This window comes from Dryobates pubescens, unplaced genomic scaffold (genome assembly GCF_014839835.1).
Source record: "Dryobates pubescens isolate bDryPub1 unplaced genomic scaffold, bDryPub1.pri scaffold_34C_arrow_ctg1, whole genome shotgun sequence".
In the NCBI taxonomy this organism is placed as follows: Eukaryota; Metazoa; Chordata; class Aves; order Piciformes; family Picidae; genus Dryobates; species Dryobates pubescens.
The window spans coordinates 8346-25067 of NW_026530773.1; the positions used below are offsets into that span (position 1 = coordinate 8346).

General features: G+C 52.5%; 1 protein-coding gene and 1 pseudogene across 1 annotated transcript; both read left to right on the top strand.

Annotated features, from left to right (window-relative positions):
- Positions 1-9645, top strand: part of LOC128899734 (olfactory receptor 14A16-like) — an 11029-nt pseudogene extending 1384 nt beyond the window's left edge.
- A 266-nt stretch (positions 9646-9911) lies between these two features.
- Positions 9912-14763, top strand: LOC128899735 (olfactory receptor 14A16-like; the record flags this gene model as incomplete). The annotated part of the gene is made up of 3 exons (XM_054179417.1): positions 9912-9920; positions 13747-14578; positions 14747-14763. Coding segments are annotated over exons 1-3 (858 nt in total), but the record flags the coding sequence as incomplete, so codon positions are not given.
- Between the last annotated feature and the right edge of the window lie 1959 nt (positions 14764-16722).

Genomic DNA, 16722 nt, shown 5'->3' on the forward strand with positions numbered 1-16722 from the left:
TTCTGTAACATTCACTGCTTTCTATTTAAACTTTCATCACTTTTGCAATCCGTTTGTCCTGAGTGTTTTATTCCTGCCCGTGGTGGGGAGAGGGGTCTGCCTCAACCCAGCACATTCTTGGTAGCAGAGGATGGTTTTGATCCATCGACATCTGGGTTATGGGCCCAGCACGCTTCCGCTGGGCCAAAGCCAGGAGACATCTCCCCCAGTTACCGGCTGACGGAGGAGGAAGAAAAGAGACAGTGCTAGACCCCGCACTGGATCTTATAGTGGTGCAAAGAATTATGGTAGGAAATACACACAATTTCCTGCATCCATACCTCTGGGCTGGACTTCTGGACACAGGAAGTGAACACATCAGGGGGCACCCAGCTCAAACTGCAACATCTGTGTTTCAAGAAATGGCCATGGAGAGTAGAGACAGAGCAGGGAGAGTACAGAAATATCATGGTGAGAGCTGCTAGGAAAGCCAGATGGGTGTCAAGTGCATGAAGGGAAAGAGCTGCAGGCATGGGGCAGTATAGCACCACCTGCAAGGCTGAAAGCTCAACAAGACTGAGGTTTTTCTCCTCCTCTCTATTTCCTCTGCCACCAAGGCCAGGGAGATGAAACTTTAGCTTGAGCCTCTCTGCATCTGACTGACCAGGCTCTGTGGTCAAGGCTTGGCCTTTCTGCTGCAGAAAACATACCCAGCGTGGGGGACAGTGTAGGACAACCTGTGGTGGGGATGGCAGTGGGCACTGGCAAGGCTGGAAGTCATCAGGAGAACCCAAGGCTTTGCCTTCTTGGCTGTGGCAACCATCCACCACCAAGGGCTGTGAGGAGACTTCCTAAGGCACCAGGGGGTCCTCAGTGCTTCCTTAAACACCCCCAGGAAGGCTGGGGACCGTCATCCCCTTGTCCTTCTCTCAGCATCACAAACCCCACACCCCACAGCACCTGAGGAGCCCTGACCCATACATGAGGGACAGGATCTGCCTGCCCAGGCACTGTGCTCAGGGCTTGGCCTTTCTGTTCCATAAACCAAACCCAGAGTTTGCTCTCCTGCACTTTGCCTTTGTCTGCTGCAATCATGGCCTCCACTGAGCTGCTCAAAGGAGCCCTTGGGAGGCTTTGTTGGTAATGCCCCTCAGTGGGGCCAATCAGTGCTTCAAGGTACTTTGTGTTTTCCTTCTGACTTCTGAAGAAGTTTCTTCAGTCTTCTCTCAGTACCTGAGGATCCTGCAATGAGTCCCAAGTGCCCTAAGGAGATGTTTGTGTCTCTGCAATCTTCTTCAGGATTTCAAAGTGCACCTCACAAAGCTCAATTTTGTATGTCAAAGATAAAATATTTTACTCCATTTCAGTTTAGATCAGAGATGATAATTCCCCAAGTGACACTGACCCAGGCTGTCTCAGCAGGACATCTGCACTTGCAGGAACATCTCTCCTTCAGGGCTGACATGGAATGGACAACATTGCTCCTCACCCTCCCCAACCTCCCCATTGCTGTCACTGCCCACCTGGGGCTTACAAGGTGATTCAGCAGAATGTGCTCTAATCCAAGAGCCTCTGAATGACAGAGTGGATAAGGACAAGGCTGACCCTGACTGACTGCAAGGGATCCTGAATTCAAATCTATTTCTATGGCTGTGCCTGGAGAGAAGCACCAAGCACACAGACACAGGGACAGAACTGGCTGGGTCCAGTGTTAGATAGAAACCTTAACCCTGGTGACAGCAAAGGTGTCTGTCCTAACACAGAGAGGTGGAGAGGCAGAGATGCTACATGGAGTTTGGTTTCCTTCTGCTGGAGTTCAAAGCAAACCCTTACAAAGCTTTGGCATTTTTAGGGCACAAGAACTGAGGCTGGAGAAGTCTGACTTGGTGCTGGCCCTTGCTGCTGGTTGTGCCTCAGGAATGTGTGAGTGGGGGAGGTCCTGGACACAGCTGCTGTGATCCAGGAGAGCTTCAAGGCTTTGGCTTTAGTGCCTGGACTGCCACTGTGAATTGTCCCTGGGAGATGGGAGTGTTCCTCCATGGCCACACTCTGTCCTGCTCTCAGCTGCTCTGCACTGTTTGGCACACTGAGGGTTCAAGGTGCAGTGGTGGTGTTCAGTGGCCCCCAGTCAGCTGTGAGCTGCCACTGTCCGTCTTTGTCCTGTACAGCCAGGGGAATGAGAGTAGCTTGGGTATGGCTGAGCTGGAGTTCATTCTGCTCAGAGCAACTTTCTAGTGCTGTGTTTTGCAGGGCTGTAGCTGGCTGTTGATAACACAGCAGTGTTTTGGCTGCTGTTGAACCAGCACCCAGGCTCTGCTTTGCCAACATTGCCCTGCCCCAACAGTGTGCTGAGGTCTGATCAAGTCTTGGGAGGGGACACAGCTGGATCAGCTGACCCCAACTGGCTAAAAGGGTACTCCATGCCAGATGAGATCAGCTGAGCTACAGAAGCTAAGTGAGAGAAGGAAGTGTGGGGATGTTGGTGCCTGGGGTCCTGCAGAGCAACTGCTCCATGTGTCAGAGCCCTGCAGGCCAGGAGTGAACGACCGCCGTGTGCTGATGGGCAGCAGAGAAGAACTTCTCTGTTTGCTGTTGTGTCTGCACACAGCCTCTGCTTGTGCTGAGCATTAGAATAGAATACAATACATAGAATAAACCAGGTTGGAAGAGACCTTCAAGATCATCATGTCCAACCCATCAACCAATCCAACACCACCTAAACAACTAAGCCACAGCACCGAGCACCCCATCAAGTCTTCTCCTGAAAACTTCCAATGATGGCGACTCCACCACCTCCCCAGGCAGCCCATTCCAATGGGCAATCACTCTCTCTGCATAGAACTTTTTCCTAACATCCAGCCTGAACCTCCCCTGGCACAGCCTGAGACTGTGTCCTCTTGTTCTGGTACTGGCTGCCTGGGAGAAGAGACCAACATCCGTCTGTCTACAACCTCCCTTCAGGTAGTTGTAGAGAGTGATAAGGTCACCCCTAAGTCTCCTCTTCTCCAGGCTAAGCAACCCCAGCTCCCTCAGCCTCTCCTCATAGGGCTTGTGTTCCAAACCCCTCACCAACTTTGTTGCTCTTCTCTGAACTCCTTCCAGCAAGTCAACATCCTTCCTAAACTGAGGGGCCCAGAACTGGACACAGGACTCAAGGTGCAGCCTAACCAGTGCAGTGTACAGGGGCAGAATGACCTCCCTGCTCCTGCTGGCCACACTGTTCCTGATGCAGGCCAGGATGCCATTGGCCCTCTTGGCTGCCTGGGCACACTGCAGGCTCATGTTCAGCCTACCATCGACCAGCACCCCCAGGTCCCTCTCTACCTGGCTGCTCTCCAGCCACTCTGACCCCAGCCTGTAGCTCTGCATGGGGTTGCTGTGGTCAATGTGCAGAACCCGGCACTTGGATGTGTTCAATCTCCTGCCGTTGGACTCTGCCCATCTGTCCAGCCTGTCGAGGTCCCTCTGCAGAGCCTCTCTACCCTCCAGCAGATCAACTCCTGCGCCCAGCTTGGTGTCATCAGCAAATGTACTGATGATGGACTCAATGTCCTCCTCCAGATCATCAATAAAGATGTTAAAGATCATGGGGCCCAGTACTGATCCCTGGGGCACACCACTAGTGCCTGGCTGCCAGCTGGCTGTGGCACCATTCACCACCACTCTCTGGGCTCGGCCCTCCAGCCAGTTCCTAACCCATTGCAGTGTGCTCCCATCCAAGCCATGGGCTGACAGCTTGGCCAGGAATTTGCTATGGGGAACGGTGTCAAAGGCCTTGCTGAGGTCCAGGTAGACTACATCCACAGGCCTCCCCACATCCACCAGGCGGGTCACCTGATCATAGAAGGAGATCAGGTTGGTTAGACAGGACCTGCCCTTCCTAAACCCATGCTGGCTGGGCCTGATCCCTTGGCCATCCTCTAAGTGTTGTGTGATTGCACTCAGAATGACCTGTTCCATAATCTTTCCTGGCACTGAGGTCAGGCTGACAGGCCTGTAATTTCCTGGCTCATCCAACCAGCCCTTCTTGTGGATGGGTACCACGTTGGCCAGCTTCCAGTCATCTGGGACCTCTTCAGTGAGCCAAGACTCATGAAAAATGATGGATAGTGGCTTGGCCATCTCATCTGCCAGCTCTCTCAGCACCCTAGGATGGATCCCATCTGGTCCCATGGACTTGTGGGGGTCCAAGTTGCTGAGGAGAGTTCCAATCACTTGCTCATGAAACACAGGGAAACTATGCAGCTCCCTGACTTCTTCTGCCAGCTCTGCAGGCCAGCTGTCTGGTAGACGTTCTGTCCTGCTAGCAAAAATTGAGGTAAAGAAGGTGTTAAGTACCTCTGCCTTTTCCTCATCCTGTGATACAACATTTCCCTCCATGTCCACCAAGGAGTGGAGGTTGTCCTTGCCCTACCTCTTGCTGTACATGTATTTATAGAAGGACTTTTTGTTGTCCTTCACAGCAGAGGCCAGTCTAAGCTCCAAATGTGCTTTTGCCTCCCTAATTTTCTTCCTACATGATTTCGCTACATCCTTAAACATTCCATGGGTTGCCTCACCCTTCTTCCAAAGGTGATACACCCTCTTTTTTTCCCTTAGCTCTATTAAAAGTTCATTACCCATCCAGGCTGGCCGTCTGCCCCGGCGGCTCCTCTTCCGGCACACTGGCACAGCCTGCTCCTCAGCCTTCATCAGTTCTTTCTTGAAGCAGGTCCAGCCCTCCTGGACCCCTTTATTTTTAAGGGCTTTCTCCCAAGGAACCCTCTGAATTATTTCCTTGAGCAACCTGAAGTCCGCCCTCCGGCAGTCCAGAGTGGAGGTCTTCTTGCTGCCCCTCTTAGTTTGACCAAATACTGAAAATTCAATTATCTCATGGTCGCTGGCCCCTAAACAGCCTCCAACCACCACATCCCCACCAGCCTTTCCCTGTTGGTGAAGAGGAGGTCAAGCATAGCCTTGCCCCGGGTAGGCTCACGCAGCACCTGGGATAAGAAGCTGTCCTCCATGCACTCTAAGAACCTCCTGGACTGTCTCCTCTCTGCTGTGTTGAGATCCCAGCAGATGTCAGGCAGGTTGAAGTCGCCCATGAGGACAAGGTCTGGAGATCTTGAGACAGCCTTAAGCTGCCTATAGAATGCTTCATCAACATCATCCTCCTGGTTGGGTGGTCTATAACATACTCCAACCAGGATGTCTGCCCTGCCAGTCTTCCCTCTAATTCTTGCCCACAAGCATTCAACCTGATCGTCCCTAATCTCCATCTCAATGGCATCTAGTGCCTCCCTGATGTACAGGGCCACCCCTCCACTCCTTCTTCCTTGCCTGTCTCTCCTGAAGAGCCTGTAGCCATCAATTGCAGCGCTCCAGTCATGTGAGTTATCCCACCACGTCTCTTTCCAGCAGCTCAGCTCTCTCCCCAGCTGCTGCAGGTGGTTAGTCCTTCCCAGGTGCAGGACTCTACAGCTGCTCTGCTTGAACTCCATGAGGTTCTCCTCTGCCCAGCTCTGCAGCCTCTCCAGGTGTCACTGCATGGCAGCACAGTCTGGCAGGGCTCAGCGACTCCTCCCAGGTTGTGTCACCAGCAAACTTGCTGAGGCTCCACTCTGCTCCTTCCTCCAGCTCCTTGATGAAGATGCTGAACAGGACTGGAGCCAGCACTGACCACTGGGGAACGCCACTGGCCACAGGCTTCCACCTAGACCCTGCACTGTGGCTCACAGCCCTCACATCTCCCTCCTCCTGCTGGGCCCAGGGCCTGTGGCAGGGAACAGCCAGCCCTGCCCAACCTCTCTCCTAGCACACACCCTGGCAGAGCCTGGCACAGAGCTGACTGGGAAGGCTCACAGGTGTCATGGCCTCTACAGGGGCAACCTGTGCCAGCAGAAGCTGAGCAGAGGCTCAAGACCTTGGCTGTGATCAGAACTGAGGGAGCTGGGCTTGTCCTGCCTGCAGAGCAGCAGCTGCTGGGGGAACGGGCAGCAGCAGGGCTCTGATACCAGCAGTGCAGGGCAGGCTCATGGCCATGGCACAAGACACCAGGTCAGGAGGCAGCAGGCTGCAGCCAGAGGCTGAGGCTCCCTCTAGAACAACACTTCTTCAGCATCAGGAGAGTCTCTGCCAGGAAGCTCTTGGCCAGGGCCTTTGTGTTGACTCTGTCCCAGGACAGAGTGTGGACAGCCTGAGCCTCTCCCAGGAACAACCACATCCATCCCAGCACAAACTTGACACCCAGACACCCTCCCAGCACAGTCTGGGCCCTGTTCCAATACCAGCTGGATCCCCTGACCCCATTCCCATAGCCTGGGCCTTTCCCCACCACAATCTTGATCCTTTCAAGCCCTCCCAGTACAGCCCTGGCTGCCTCTCAGCACAAACTGGATCCTCTGATCCCCTCCCAGTACTGATGTGTACAAAGCAGATCCCCTGCAGACCCTGATGCCATCCCAGTTCAGACTGGGCTTCCTCCCTGTACAAACTCAATCTCTTTGAGCCCTCCCACTTGTGCTGAAGGCACATTCTGCCCAGATATTGAAACCTGTCCCAGCATGTGGACAAGTTCCCCCTCCTTTCATGAGGGGTCCAAAAAGGCTGAGGTGGCACAGACCCCTGCACACCCCCATGGCATGGGATGCTGGTGCTGATACTAAGCATGGCATAATTCCAGCTTCACGCCTCCCATAGGCTGCAGCCGGTTGTTCACGAGAGTGCCCATTGGCCACATCCAGCCTCGAGGAACCTATCAGTATTGCCCCAGCTTGTAAATACGGTGCCCTCTTTCACCGTGTTCTCTCTCCTTGCTCGAGACTGAGCTCATGCCAGAGCCTTGCTATTAAGCCAGCATCCGGGCAGGCCTGTTGAGCCTCAGCCCTGAGAGTATCTCCAGAGGAGAGACCAACGCTGAGAGCCTGAGAAGCTACAGTGTTGCATTGTCAGCCTCACTGGTCGGAAGAGCCTGACGTGCCTTCAAGAGGACTGGACCCCCAGTTGCCCAGTTGCTGGGGAATGGACTTAGCTGAGTCTGGCAGTGCAAATGTCTGCCTCAGCCTGAAGCAGCAGACTGAGGAGCTGCACAACCCTGTGTGTCAGCTCAGAAAGCAGGACCCGCACTGCCCGCATCACCCTGCCATTGTGGGATGAGAAGAGGAGTTGTCACTTCTGCCGCCCTGTGCCCTGTGAACCCCAGGGGAATCCAGAGCACAGTTCATGCCCTGTGGTCCAAAGCCAGGACTGCCCCAATAGGGTCCTGCCTGCTCCTTTGAGCCAAGCAAAGGGGAAGTCACTGCTCTGCACAGCCACACCTCTTCCCCGGGGCCGTCGTTGCCATGAGGGCCGACCCTCTCCTGGGACCAGGCCCTGCCAGGCCTACCCTGCAGAACTGCTCTCTGCTGTCCAGAGGGAGCTGCCTGAGTCCTGTGAAGGGAGCCTGCCTACCGGTAAACCTACGTTCCATTCCCTCTCAGCTGCTGCAGGAGGGAGAAGGTTGCCTCCACCATTGCTGTCCAGACCAGCCCAGGAGCCAGTCCCCGTGACAATAGCCTGCTGGAACCTAACCTTGCTACAAGCAAAGGACACAGTGTATCTTCCACCTGCTTCCCACTCACTGACATTCAGTTCAAAGCACCTGTGTCTAGCAGCACATTTCTAGTTCCAGCCTCTGACGCATTGTAATACCTCTGTATAGAGTTAAGCAGCTGCCAGAGTCTCATCAAATCGCCACCTGGTGGACGAGTGGCAGAACGCAGCCTGAGTTATATTAATAGAAATTAATTCTGTAAATCTTCTAATTGGGTCCAGATTGTAAATACTAAACCACTTCTGGGATGTATTTCACAATCATGCACTAGAATATGGATATAAAATAGTGATTCATTGGTTATTCATCATTTTAACAATAAAATTAGTATTTATATAATTCATATTGCATACTCATGAATCAATAAGCCCTTCATCACACAGGGGCGTATTTGCTTCTGAGGAAAGAAGGTGTAAAAGAGGAGATTTCAGTTCAATCTGCTTGAAAAGGTATGCCTGGGGGTCACTTTTGGCCTGACAGTGCTGGGGCCGGTGTATTGCTGTGTCCCCTGGTGTGGCAATGGTGGCAGTAAGCAGTGTGAGCAATCTGGCAGTATAAGCTTCGAGCCTGACATGGTGGTAGGCCATGCTCAGCATAAGTGCAGAAGTGGCTAGCAGTGTAGCAAAAGAGTGCTGTGCCTGCAGCATGTAACTAAAGCAGGGCACTGGTAGCTATAAACACAGAGAGTTATCTGGGAATAACAGGACACACACCTGCATCAACAACCTTGCGTGTCATCAGTAGTGTGACCAATAATCTATAACAGTAGGATGTGTGGTCACTCGTGGGGAACCAATGAAGCTATGCCAACGATGCTCTCCCAGTCTATATAAGCTGTAGAGGTTCCCTTAATAAACAAACAATTCTAGATCATATCGGTCATTCGTATTGATTCTGTTCTCCGTCAACAACATCTGGTGCCCAAAGTCATGGATGGGATCCTTGGACTACAATGCTGCTCGACTCAGCATAAGAGGTACGCTCCGAGAAGGATGGGAAGCCGGTCGAACCAGCACTGCCCCGGTGCTGACAAAATAAGCAGCGTGCGCTCAGAAAAGGAAGTGAATCTCACTAGGATTGGGTGAGTGACCAGGGAGGGTCATGGGGAAGCACTGAGCAAAGTAGAAGAGGCTGTGCTAAATGCCCTCCAAAGTATCCTCTCCATGAGAGGTATTGCTTACGATTCTGGGATTTTTAAGAGGGCTATTAGCCTGGGCCCGGGATCATGATTTTATCCCCACAGCAACCATAACTTTCACTTCCGAAGCCTGGGACAAAATTGGAGCCCAGCTGTGGGATGAGGTGCCTAAAGGTTCAAAAAGAAGCTTTTTCACTATAGCACTGTGTGGCACATTGTCACATACACTGCAATCTATAAAAGCAGAGCAGTCTACTCTTGATTCAGCTGCTGTGGCATTGGTTCTAAGTGAGATGAAAAAGGGAGATTTGGAAGTGCAGAGCTCTCCCTCCGGCCCCCCTCCCTCCCTGCATCATCTGCCGCTTCATCAGCATCCTTGTTACAATTCCTATTTCAATTACCTGCTCTTCCCCCTCCTACACAAACTGTGGCTCCCCTATTACCGTTCTGTTCCAAGAAAAAATCTGTTGCCGCTGCATCAGTAGCGACAGAGGCAAATTCTGACCTGACTGAGGAGATGCCCACAGACAAATTGGAGGTCACTATGCATGAAGATTCAACGCAAGAAGATGCCACATTGACCATCTTGGTGAACACACTGCGTTCACCAGATGCCACTACTGTCATTTGTCCCAAGCAGAGAAGAAAATGTAGAAAGGCAATGAAGCCTATGGTTCCACACATTTGATCCCCTTCATCAACATCTTCCTCTAGTACCGACTGCGGCAGCTCAGATTTGGAGGACAAGGGGACCGATGTTGGGAAGTTAAACAGTGCTGACTCTGTTCTGCAGCTCCTCTTAGAAGAAATGGAGTGTTTGGAGGCTCACGGTTATGGCATTTTTACAACCAGACCCCTCCTGCGAGCCCCGGCAGTCCCAGCGGCCCCAACAGAGGCGGCCCCAACCAACACACCACTGAGCCCGACAGAAATGACCATGGGGTGGCCCCTGTAGTGGTGGTCCCCATCCTGGTGGCCCCAGTGGTGGTCCCCATGGCTGCGGCCCCAGCGGCAGCCCCAGCAGCAGCCCCAGCAAGTGGCCCCAGAGGCCCCAGAAGCCCTAGCAGTGGCCCCCACAGCGGTAGCCCCCACAGCGGCCATGGCTGCACTACCCTCCTTGCCTCTTAGATCCCAGACATTATCAGCAGACGATACCACTGCGATGGAGAATACAATCAAATTCTGAAGGGACAATAGTGTAAGGGATAGGGAGGGGGAGGGATGGGGAAGGTACTGTGAAAAATGCAGTAATAGGTGGAGAATTTGTAGATTTTCCTGTACATGCAGCTCCTGTGGTATTAGAAGATCGACAAAGAATATGGCAATCTCTGGACTGGAAAATGTGAAAAGAAGCTAAACAAGCCATAACTACCTGTGGGTTAAAATCAGGATACACAACTGCTGTAACTGATCATTTGTTTTCAGCACACTTGTTAACCCATTATGACACACATATGGTGGCAAATACCCTGTTAACACCACATCTGAGCTTGCAATTTCTATGCTACAAGTTGTTAAGACCCTAGTGCAGGAACAATTTCAATTAGAACATACCTTGCTAGCCAGCATTAGTAGTGTGACCAATAATCTATAACAGTAGGATGTGTGGTCACTCGTGGGGAACCAATGAAGCTATGCCAATGATGCTCTCCCAGTCTATACAAGCTGTAGAGGTTCCCTTAATAAATGAACAATACTGGATCACATTGGTCATCCATACTGACTCCATTCTCCGTTGCCAACAGCCAACTATTAAATATTAATAACAGCCATAACAGGACTCCTCCCCAATACAGATTGTGCCCACGCCCAGGAAGGGCTACACCACCTGAAACCTTCCAACCACTCATCTGTGTCTCTTTCCCATACAACCTATATCCCCTTTGCCACTCCTTGACAGACTGGGCCGCACCCCAGTACAAACTCTCTGCCAGTTCTTTGGAGCTGGAAGCTCTGGTGTGTCCCATCCCCAGTCAGAAAGGCACCACAGCATCTGGGAGGAACCATTCCAAACACCCTGTGATGGAGCAGACCCTGCACACAACTGCAGCTGTGCTGTGGCAGGAGGAGTGTGGCCACCCAGACACAGGAGTTGTCCTCCCCGAGGACTCAGCACTGCTGTGGCCACATCTGGATGCTTGGTGTCTAGGTGTGGGGTTCTGCAGTCTGACAGAGAAGGGAGGAACTTCAGAGACTGCAGAGGAGATCTGCCAGGATGGAGGTGGACAGCTCTGAAGAGTCTGAGGGACCTGGACTGCTTCAGCCTGCTGAGGCTCAGGGCACTGCCACAGCAGTGTGCACATGGCTGAAGGGTGGTTTCAGAGAGGATGGAGGTCTTCTGGGGAGTGGGGAGAGACCAAAAGCTTCACAAAGTGCAGCTTGAAAGGTTCAGAGAGGATGGAACACTTCTAGGGATTGGGAAGAGAGCAAAATGTCCACAAAGTTCAGAGTGGAGAGGAGGCTAAACAAATGTCCCTCAAAGGGCAGAGCTGTTATGCATGAGGCCATCCAGAGGTGTCAGGAAATGGCAGGAAGAGCTGAGACAGCTCAGGGAAGGGATGGAAATGGCAGGGGGAGAGCTGGCTGGGGAAGCAAGATTGGTGTCAGCAGGCTGAAGGGAAAGAGCTGCAGGCATGGGACAGTGTAGGAGAGGCTGCAGTAGGGATGGCCAAGGGCTCTGGCAAGGCTGAGAGGCCCAACAGGACCAAGGCCTTTGTCCCCTTGGCTCTGGCAGTTGCCTCTGCCACCAAGGCCTGGGAGGAGAAACTTTGCTTTGAGGCTTTGAGGTTCTTGTATTGCAAGGGCAGTGGTCAGGCCTTGGCCTTTCTGCTTCCTAGAACAAAGGCAAGTTTTACTCCCTTGTACTTTGTCTCTGTCTCCCTGCAATCCTGGCCTCTAACAAGCTGCTCTAACGAGTCCCTGGGGAGCCTTTGTCAGTAACAAGTCTCAGTGAGGCCAATCAGTGCTTCAAGGTACTTTGGAGTTTGCTTCTGACTTGGACTTCTTGAGAGGCTTCTTGGCAGTACCTTGGCAGAGTCTCCTGGCAGTACCTCAGGATGATGTAATCAGGCCCAAATACCCCATGGGGCTCATTAAATACTGCTGAACTTCTAATTATTGCCAGGGTTTCTGCAGCTAATTGGAGAGGGTTTTATTGCACAAAGCATCTCATAAAAATTATTTTAAAGGTACCTTTCATTCCTTTTCAGCAGGAGTTGTCTCTTTGCAAGCAAACCACAGCAAAACCTGACAAGGTCCTACCCTGCTTACTGCTCATCCTCACTCCCCACTGTCCCCAGCAGAGCCCTGAGCCACAGGTGAGGGACAGCATCTGCCTTGCCAGGGGCTAGGGGTCAGGGCTTGGCCCTTTGGATCACTGAAACCCCTCCAGGTTTCCTCAGCAGCAGCGCCACCTTGAGCTGCTTGTCCTGACCTGTCAGCACTGCCTCAGTTCTCTGCTCTCCCCACAGCCTGGAGATGCTTCAGTGCCTCCAGTGGTGCTTCCCTTTCATCCACTGTCTCCTCCTGCTCTAAGCAGACCCTGGGGACCCTTTCCCAGGATGCTTCAGTGGGACCCATTAAGAGTAGAAGAAACTTCAGAGTTTGAATCTGACTTTGAATTCTGGAGAGGTTTCATCAGCTTCCTCTCAGTCCCTGAGGTTTCCAGGACACCTAAAGGTACCAGAGGAGCTATTAAAAGACCTTGGGCTGGTCTACTGCTGCCCTACTGGGCCAGAGTCCTGGGCTGGAAGGTGTTGCTGGCAAGCAGGCAGTGCTGAAGGAGACAGCTCTGTCCAGGAGCAGCTCCTCTGCACAGCACAGCAGGGCTGAGGACACTGCCAGAGGATCTCAGAGAGATGAGGAAGGCAGAGAGAGCTTCAAGGTGTCCAGGACTCGGAGGGTGACTGAGAGCTCACTGGATGAGAAGTCACTGCAGTCACTGGCACAGTGAGGCTGTGGGTGCAGGACACTGCAGCTGTAGCTCCTGGAGACATCTCCATCTTGGCAGCTGATGCTCAGCTGAAGGCTCCTGGAGTGTGCACACAGAAGGAGGACCAAAGCCCTTCAGTTCCATCCTGTGAGCAGCAGTGAGCAGAGCTGGGGAAGGAGAAGGCTTCACCCCCATCCCCTCTGCCTTTCTCTCTTCCCTTCACTCTCTCTGCAGCACTGCAGTCCTGCTCCCTGTATCTTCACCTCTCCATGGGTGTGGTGGTTTTAGGCTATGCCTTTGAAATTTAGTTACAGATTTTGAGCAGAAAAGAAGAAACAAAATAAATGAATCACTCTTGGTGTGAAAAGGAAAAGAAAAGATTATTCTAAACCAATTTATTGGATAAATATCTGGAATCAGAGGAGCTGTACCATAACAATTCTCTCTCTTCTCTTCTGATCTCAGCTGTTTTGCTTTGCTGGGGAGAGACTACCTGCTTTGGCTGGCCTTGGCTAAGTCTAACCCACTGCTTTTTATCTCTCTCCACTCCTCCTTTCTCTCTTGGAATAGGGTTGTAGGGGTTAGGGGCAGTGGAACAGCTTTCCTGGTCTCTGACCAGGGGGGTTTCATGTCATTTGCTAATTGTAAATACCTGTCTAATATTGTCACTCCTGGATGTTCTGTACCTGTTCATTGCATTCCACTGCAGAGTGCAGCTCTTGCTTGTCAAGACAGCTTCATTTGCTTCGAACTGAGCTGCTCTGGCAAAGCTAATGCTGGGGGGAAATTTCAACCCACCACAATGGGACTCTTGTTCTCTGGGATTGGGCTGTTGGTCACTTTCTGTTCTGACACCAGAGGAATCTTCATGACAATTCTGGGTCCCTGCTGCATTTGAAGCTGTGATGAACTCTGCCATGGGTTGGTAGTGATGGGACTGAGCTGATCCATTCCTCATGCAGCTCAGGGAGGGAGGTTATGCTGAGGCTGAGAGAAGTGTGCCCTAACTTGTCACTGCCTTTCCCTCCTTGAACAGGTCTCCATGGCCAGAGGCAGCAGATGGCCAACAGCAGCTCCATCACCCACTTCCTCCTCCTGCCATTCCCAGGCACAAGGCAGCTGCAGCTCCTGCACTTCTGCCTATTCCTGGCCATCTACCTGGCTGCCCTCCTCAGCAATGGCCTCATCATCACCACCATAGCCTGGGACCACCACCTCCACACCTCCATGTACTTCTTCCTCCTCAACCTGTCCTTCCTTGACCTGGCTGCCATCTCCACCACTGTGCCCAAATCCATGGACAATTCTCTGAGGGACACCAGGGACATCTCCTATGCAGGATGTGTTGCTCAGGTCTTTCTCTTTGCCTTTTTCATGGCAGCAGAATATTTTCTCCTCACCACCATGTCCTACGATCGCTACGTTGCCATCTGCAGACCCCTGCACTATGAGACCCTCCTGGGCAGCAGAGTTTGTCTCCACCTGGCAGCAGCTGCCTGGGCCACTGGGGTTCTCTATGCTCTGCTGTACACTGCCAATACATTTTCCCTGCCCCTCTGCCAGGGCAATTCTCTGGACCAGTTCTTCTGTGAAGTCCCCCAGATCCTCAAGCTGTCCTGCTCTCCTTCCTATCTCAGGGAAATTTGGGTAATTGTCATTGCTTTCTCCTTAGTATTTGTCTGTTTTGTGTTGATTGTGTTGTCCTATGTGCAGATCTTCAGCGCAGTGCTGAGGATCCCCTCTCAGCAGGGATGCCACAAAGTCTTTGCCACCTGCCTCCCTCACCTGGCTGTGGTCTCCCTCTTTATCAGCACTGGCTCCATTGCCTACCTGAAGCCCTCCTCCATCTCTTCTCCATCCCTGGATCTGGTGGTGTCAGTTCTGTACTCAGTGGTGCCTCCAGCAGTGAACCCTCTCATCTACAGCCTGAGGAACCAGGAGCTAAAGGCTTCCCTGAGCCAACTGATCACTGGATTCTTTCCGAAGTAATAAACTCTTCTGCAGAGCAGTTTTGATGTCACTCAGTGCAGGCCCAGCCTGGCTTCTATGCTTTGTGGTGGAGGTGTTTTAGTCTTTATAAATATATCATCCCTTTTCTAACACATTCTCTGCTTTGCTGACCAAGAGTTTGTGCAGCAGGACCTCTGCTCTTTGGTTAAAAAAATAAAGAACCTTTCATTAATATTTTCCTTCCTGAGATCCTTCCTCCAGGACTTCTCCAGATCTTTCTGGTCACGTCCTGTGTTTATTTGGGGGATAGAAATAAATAAAGACCCTTTCAGTAACAGGTTTTTTTCCTGAGTACCTTCCTCCAAGCCTCTGGAGCTTCAGAGAAAGGTCCTGTGTGCAGAGGAAGAGGGGCAAAGAGTCCCAGCACAGCAACACTGCCAGGGAGCACCAGCACCTGGACTTCCAGGGCTGTTCCCTTTCCACTTCCAGCCTCTCCTGGGTCAGTGCAAGGCCTGAGTGCTGTGGCAGCTTAGTCATTGCTCTGCTGTATGCCAGTCCTGGGAGCACAGGCAGGGACAGGCCATGGGAACTACTCTGACTGAGCTGCCCCCAAGAGCAGTTCCACAAAGACAGATGATCTGCTCAGGGCAGAGTCTGAAGGCTTAGGGCTTCATCCAAAGTTTCTCTCCAGAGCAGGTCCAAGAAAGTGTCCCAGGGATGCAAACAGCAGGGAACAGACAAAGTGTGAGTGTGCAGGGCTGGGGCACACAGCAGTGTCCTGACACAGACAGGCCTTCTGCAAGAGGCCTGAAGTAGCAGCAGAGCAGGCTCTGATCTGTGTCTCTGTTCACTGCACAGCCTGAGGAAGCTGTCCCAGGGTAATCATCCTGCTCTAGCCACTCACCACCACCATTTCCAGTATTGGTCTCTCACTATAACTTGCAAAGTTTCTTTATCCCCCAGTTGCAGGTCACAGGCTCAGGAGGTCAGCAGTGGCTGCTGGCATTGCACAGATGAGATGCAAGCATGGCCATGGTGTGTGGGGTGAGAGGAACCTGAGTCAGCACAAACACCATCAGCTGTGGCTGGGGCACCAAGGCACTGGAGGTGTGAGGAGCCTCCCAGTCTCTGGCAGGGGCAGCAGGAGGCCAGGGACACTGCCTGCTGCAGTGCAGAGCCTGTGTGAGGGATGGGGAAAGACTCTGCCTGAACATCATGAGGTGCAGAAGCAGTTCAGTGCTCAGGTGTGGACACGTGACAGAGCTCTGACATTTCTGTGGGTGACTGCAGCCCAAACCTCCCTGCCCCAGGGAGAGTCTTCTCAGGTGTCCTGCACAGGCTCATTGCAAATGTTGTTGTCTGCTCACATCAGCCTTCCTGTGCTGTGCCCTGAAATGTGCACAAAGCCATCAGAGAGGTTCTGGCTCCTTGGAAAAGGCATCTTCAGGAAGGCCAAGAAGGAGGCTGGGGCAAACTGCTGGTCACCCTTAGCACAGACGTGGTGCTGGGTCAAAAGTGATTGGTCAGACTCTCCTGCAGCCATCTGCAGGCCCTTGCAGGACAAGAGAGAGATCATCAAACCTGTCTGGGGATGTTTTATGCAGGCACCTTGCCAGGCCTTTGCCATTGTCTCCCATGGTCTCTGTAGAGCCAGACTGGGGACAGCAGGACTGAAGGAATGGATGAGGTGTTGGGTGGGAAGGTGGGTGGTGGATCAAGCCCAAAAGTCACCAGGGCAGAGTCCTCCTGGCATCCACTTCCCAGCAGCATCCCTCAGGGCAAACCCTTGTGCCAGAACTGTGCATTCGCTTCATCAGCTCCCTGCACCTTCTGACCCAGGGTCTCTGCAGCTTCTTGGGTTATGAGGCCAAACTGGGCACAGGCCTTGAGGGACCTCTTCTGCTTAACCCTGCCCTGAGCAGGGTCATTGGACAAGATGATGTGCAGGGACATCTTCCAGAGATCACCAGGATGGAGCCAGCAGCTCCTCTGAGGAAGGTTTCTCCACTCAGATCTTTGGTAGGAAATCTGCCAGATGGATTGGATGAAACTTTGATCTGCTCAGGCTCTGGCCACAAGGAGGCTGATGGTTGGGTGTAGGATCAGGTGGTCAGTTGTGTCTCAGGAGCTCATCATTCAGTAGGAAGCCAA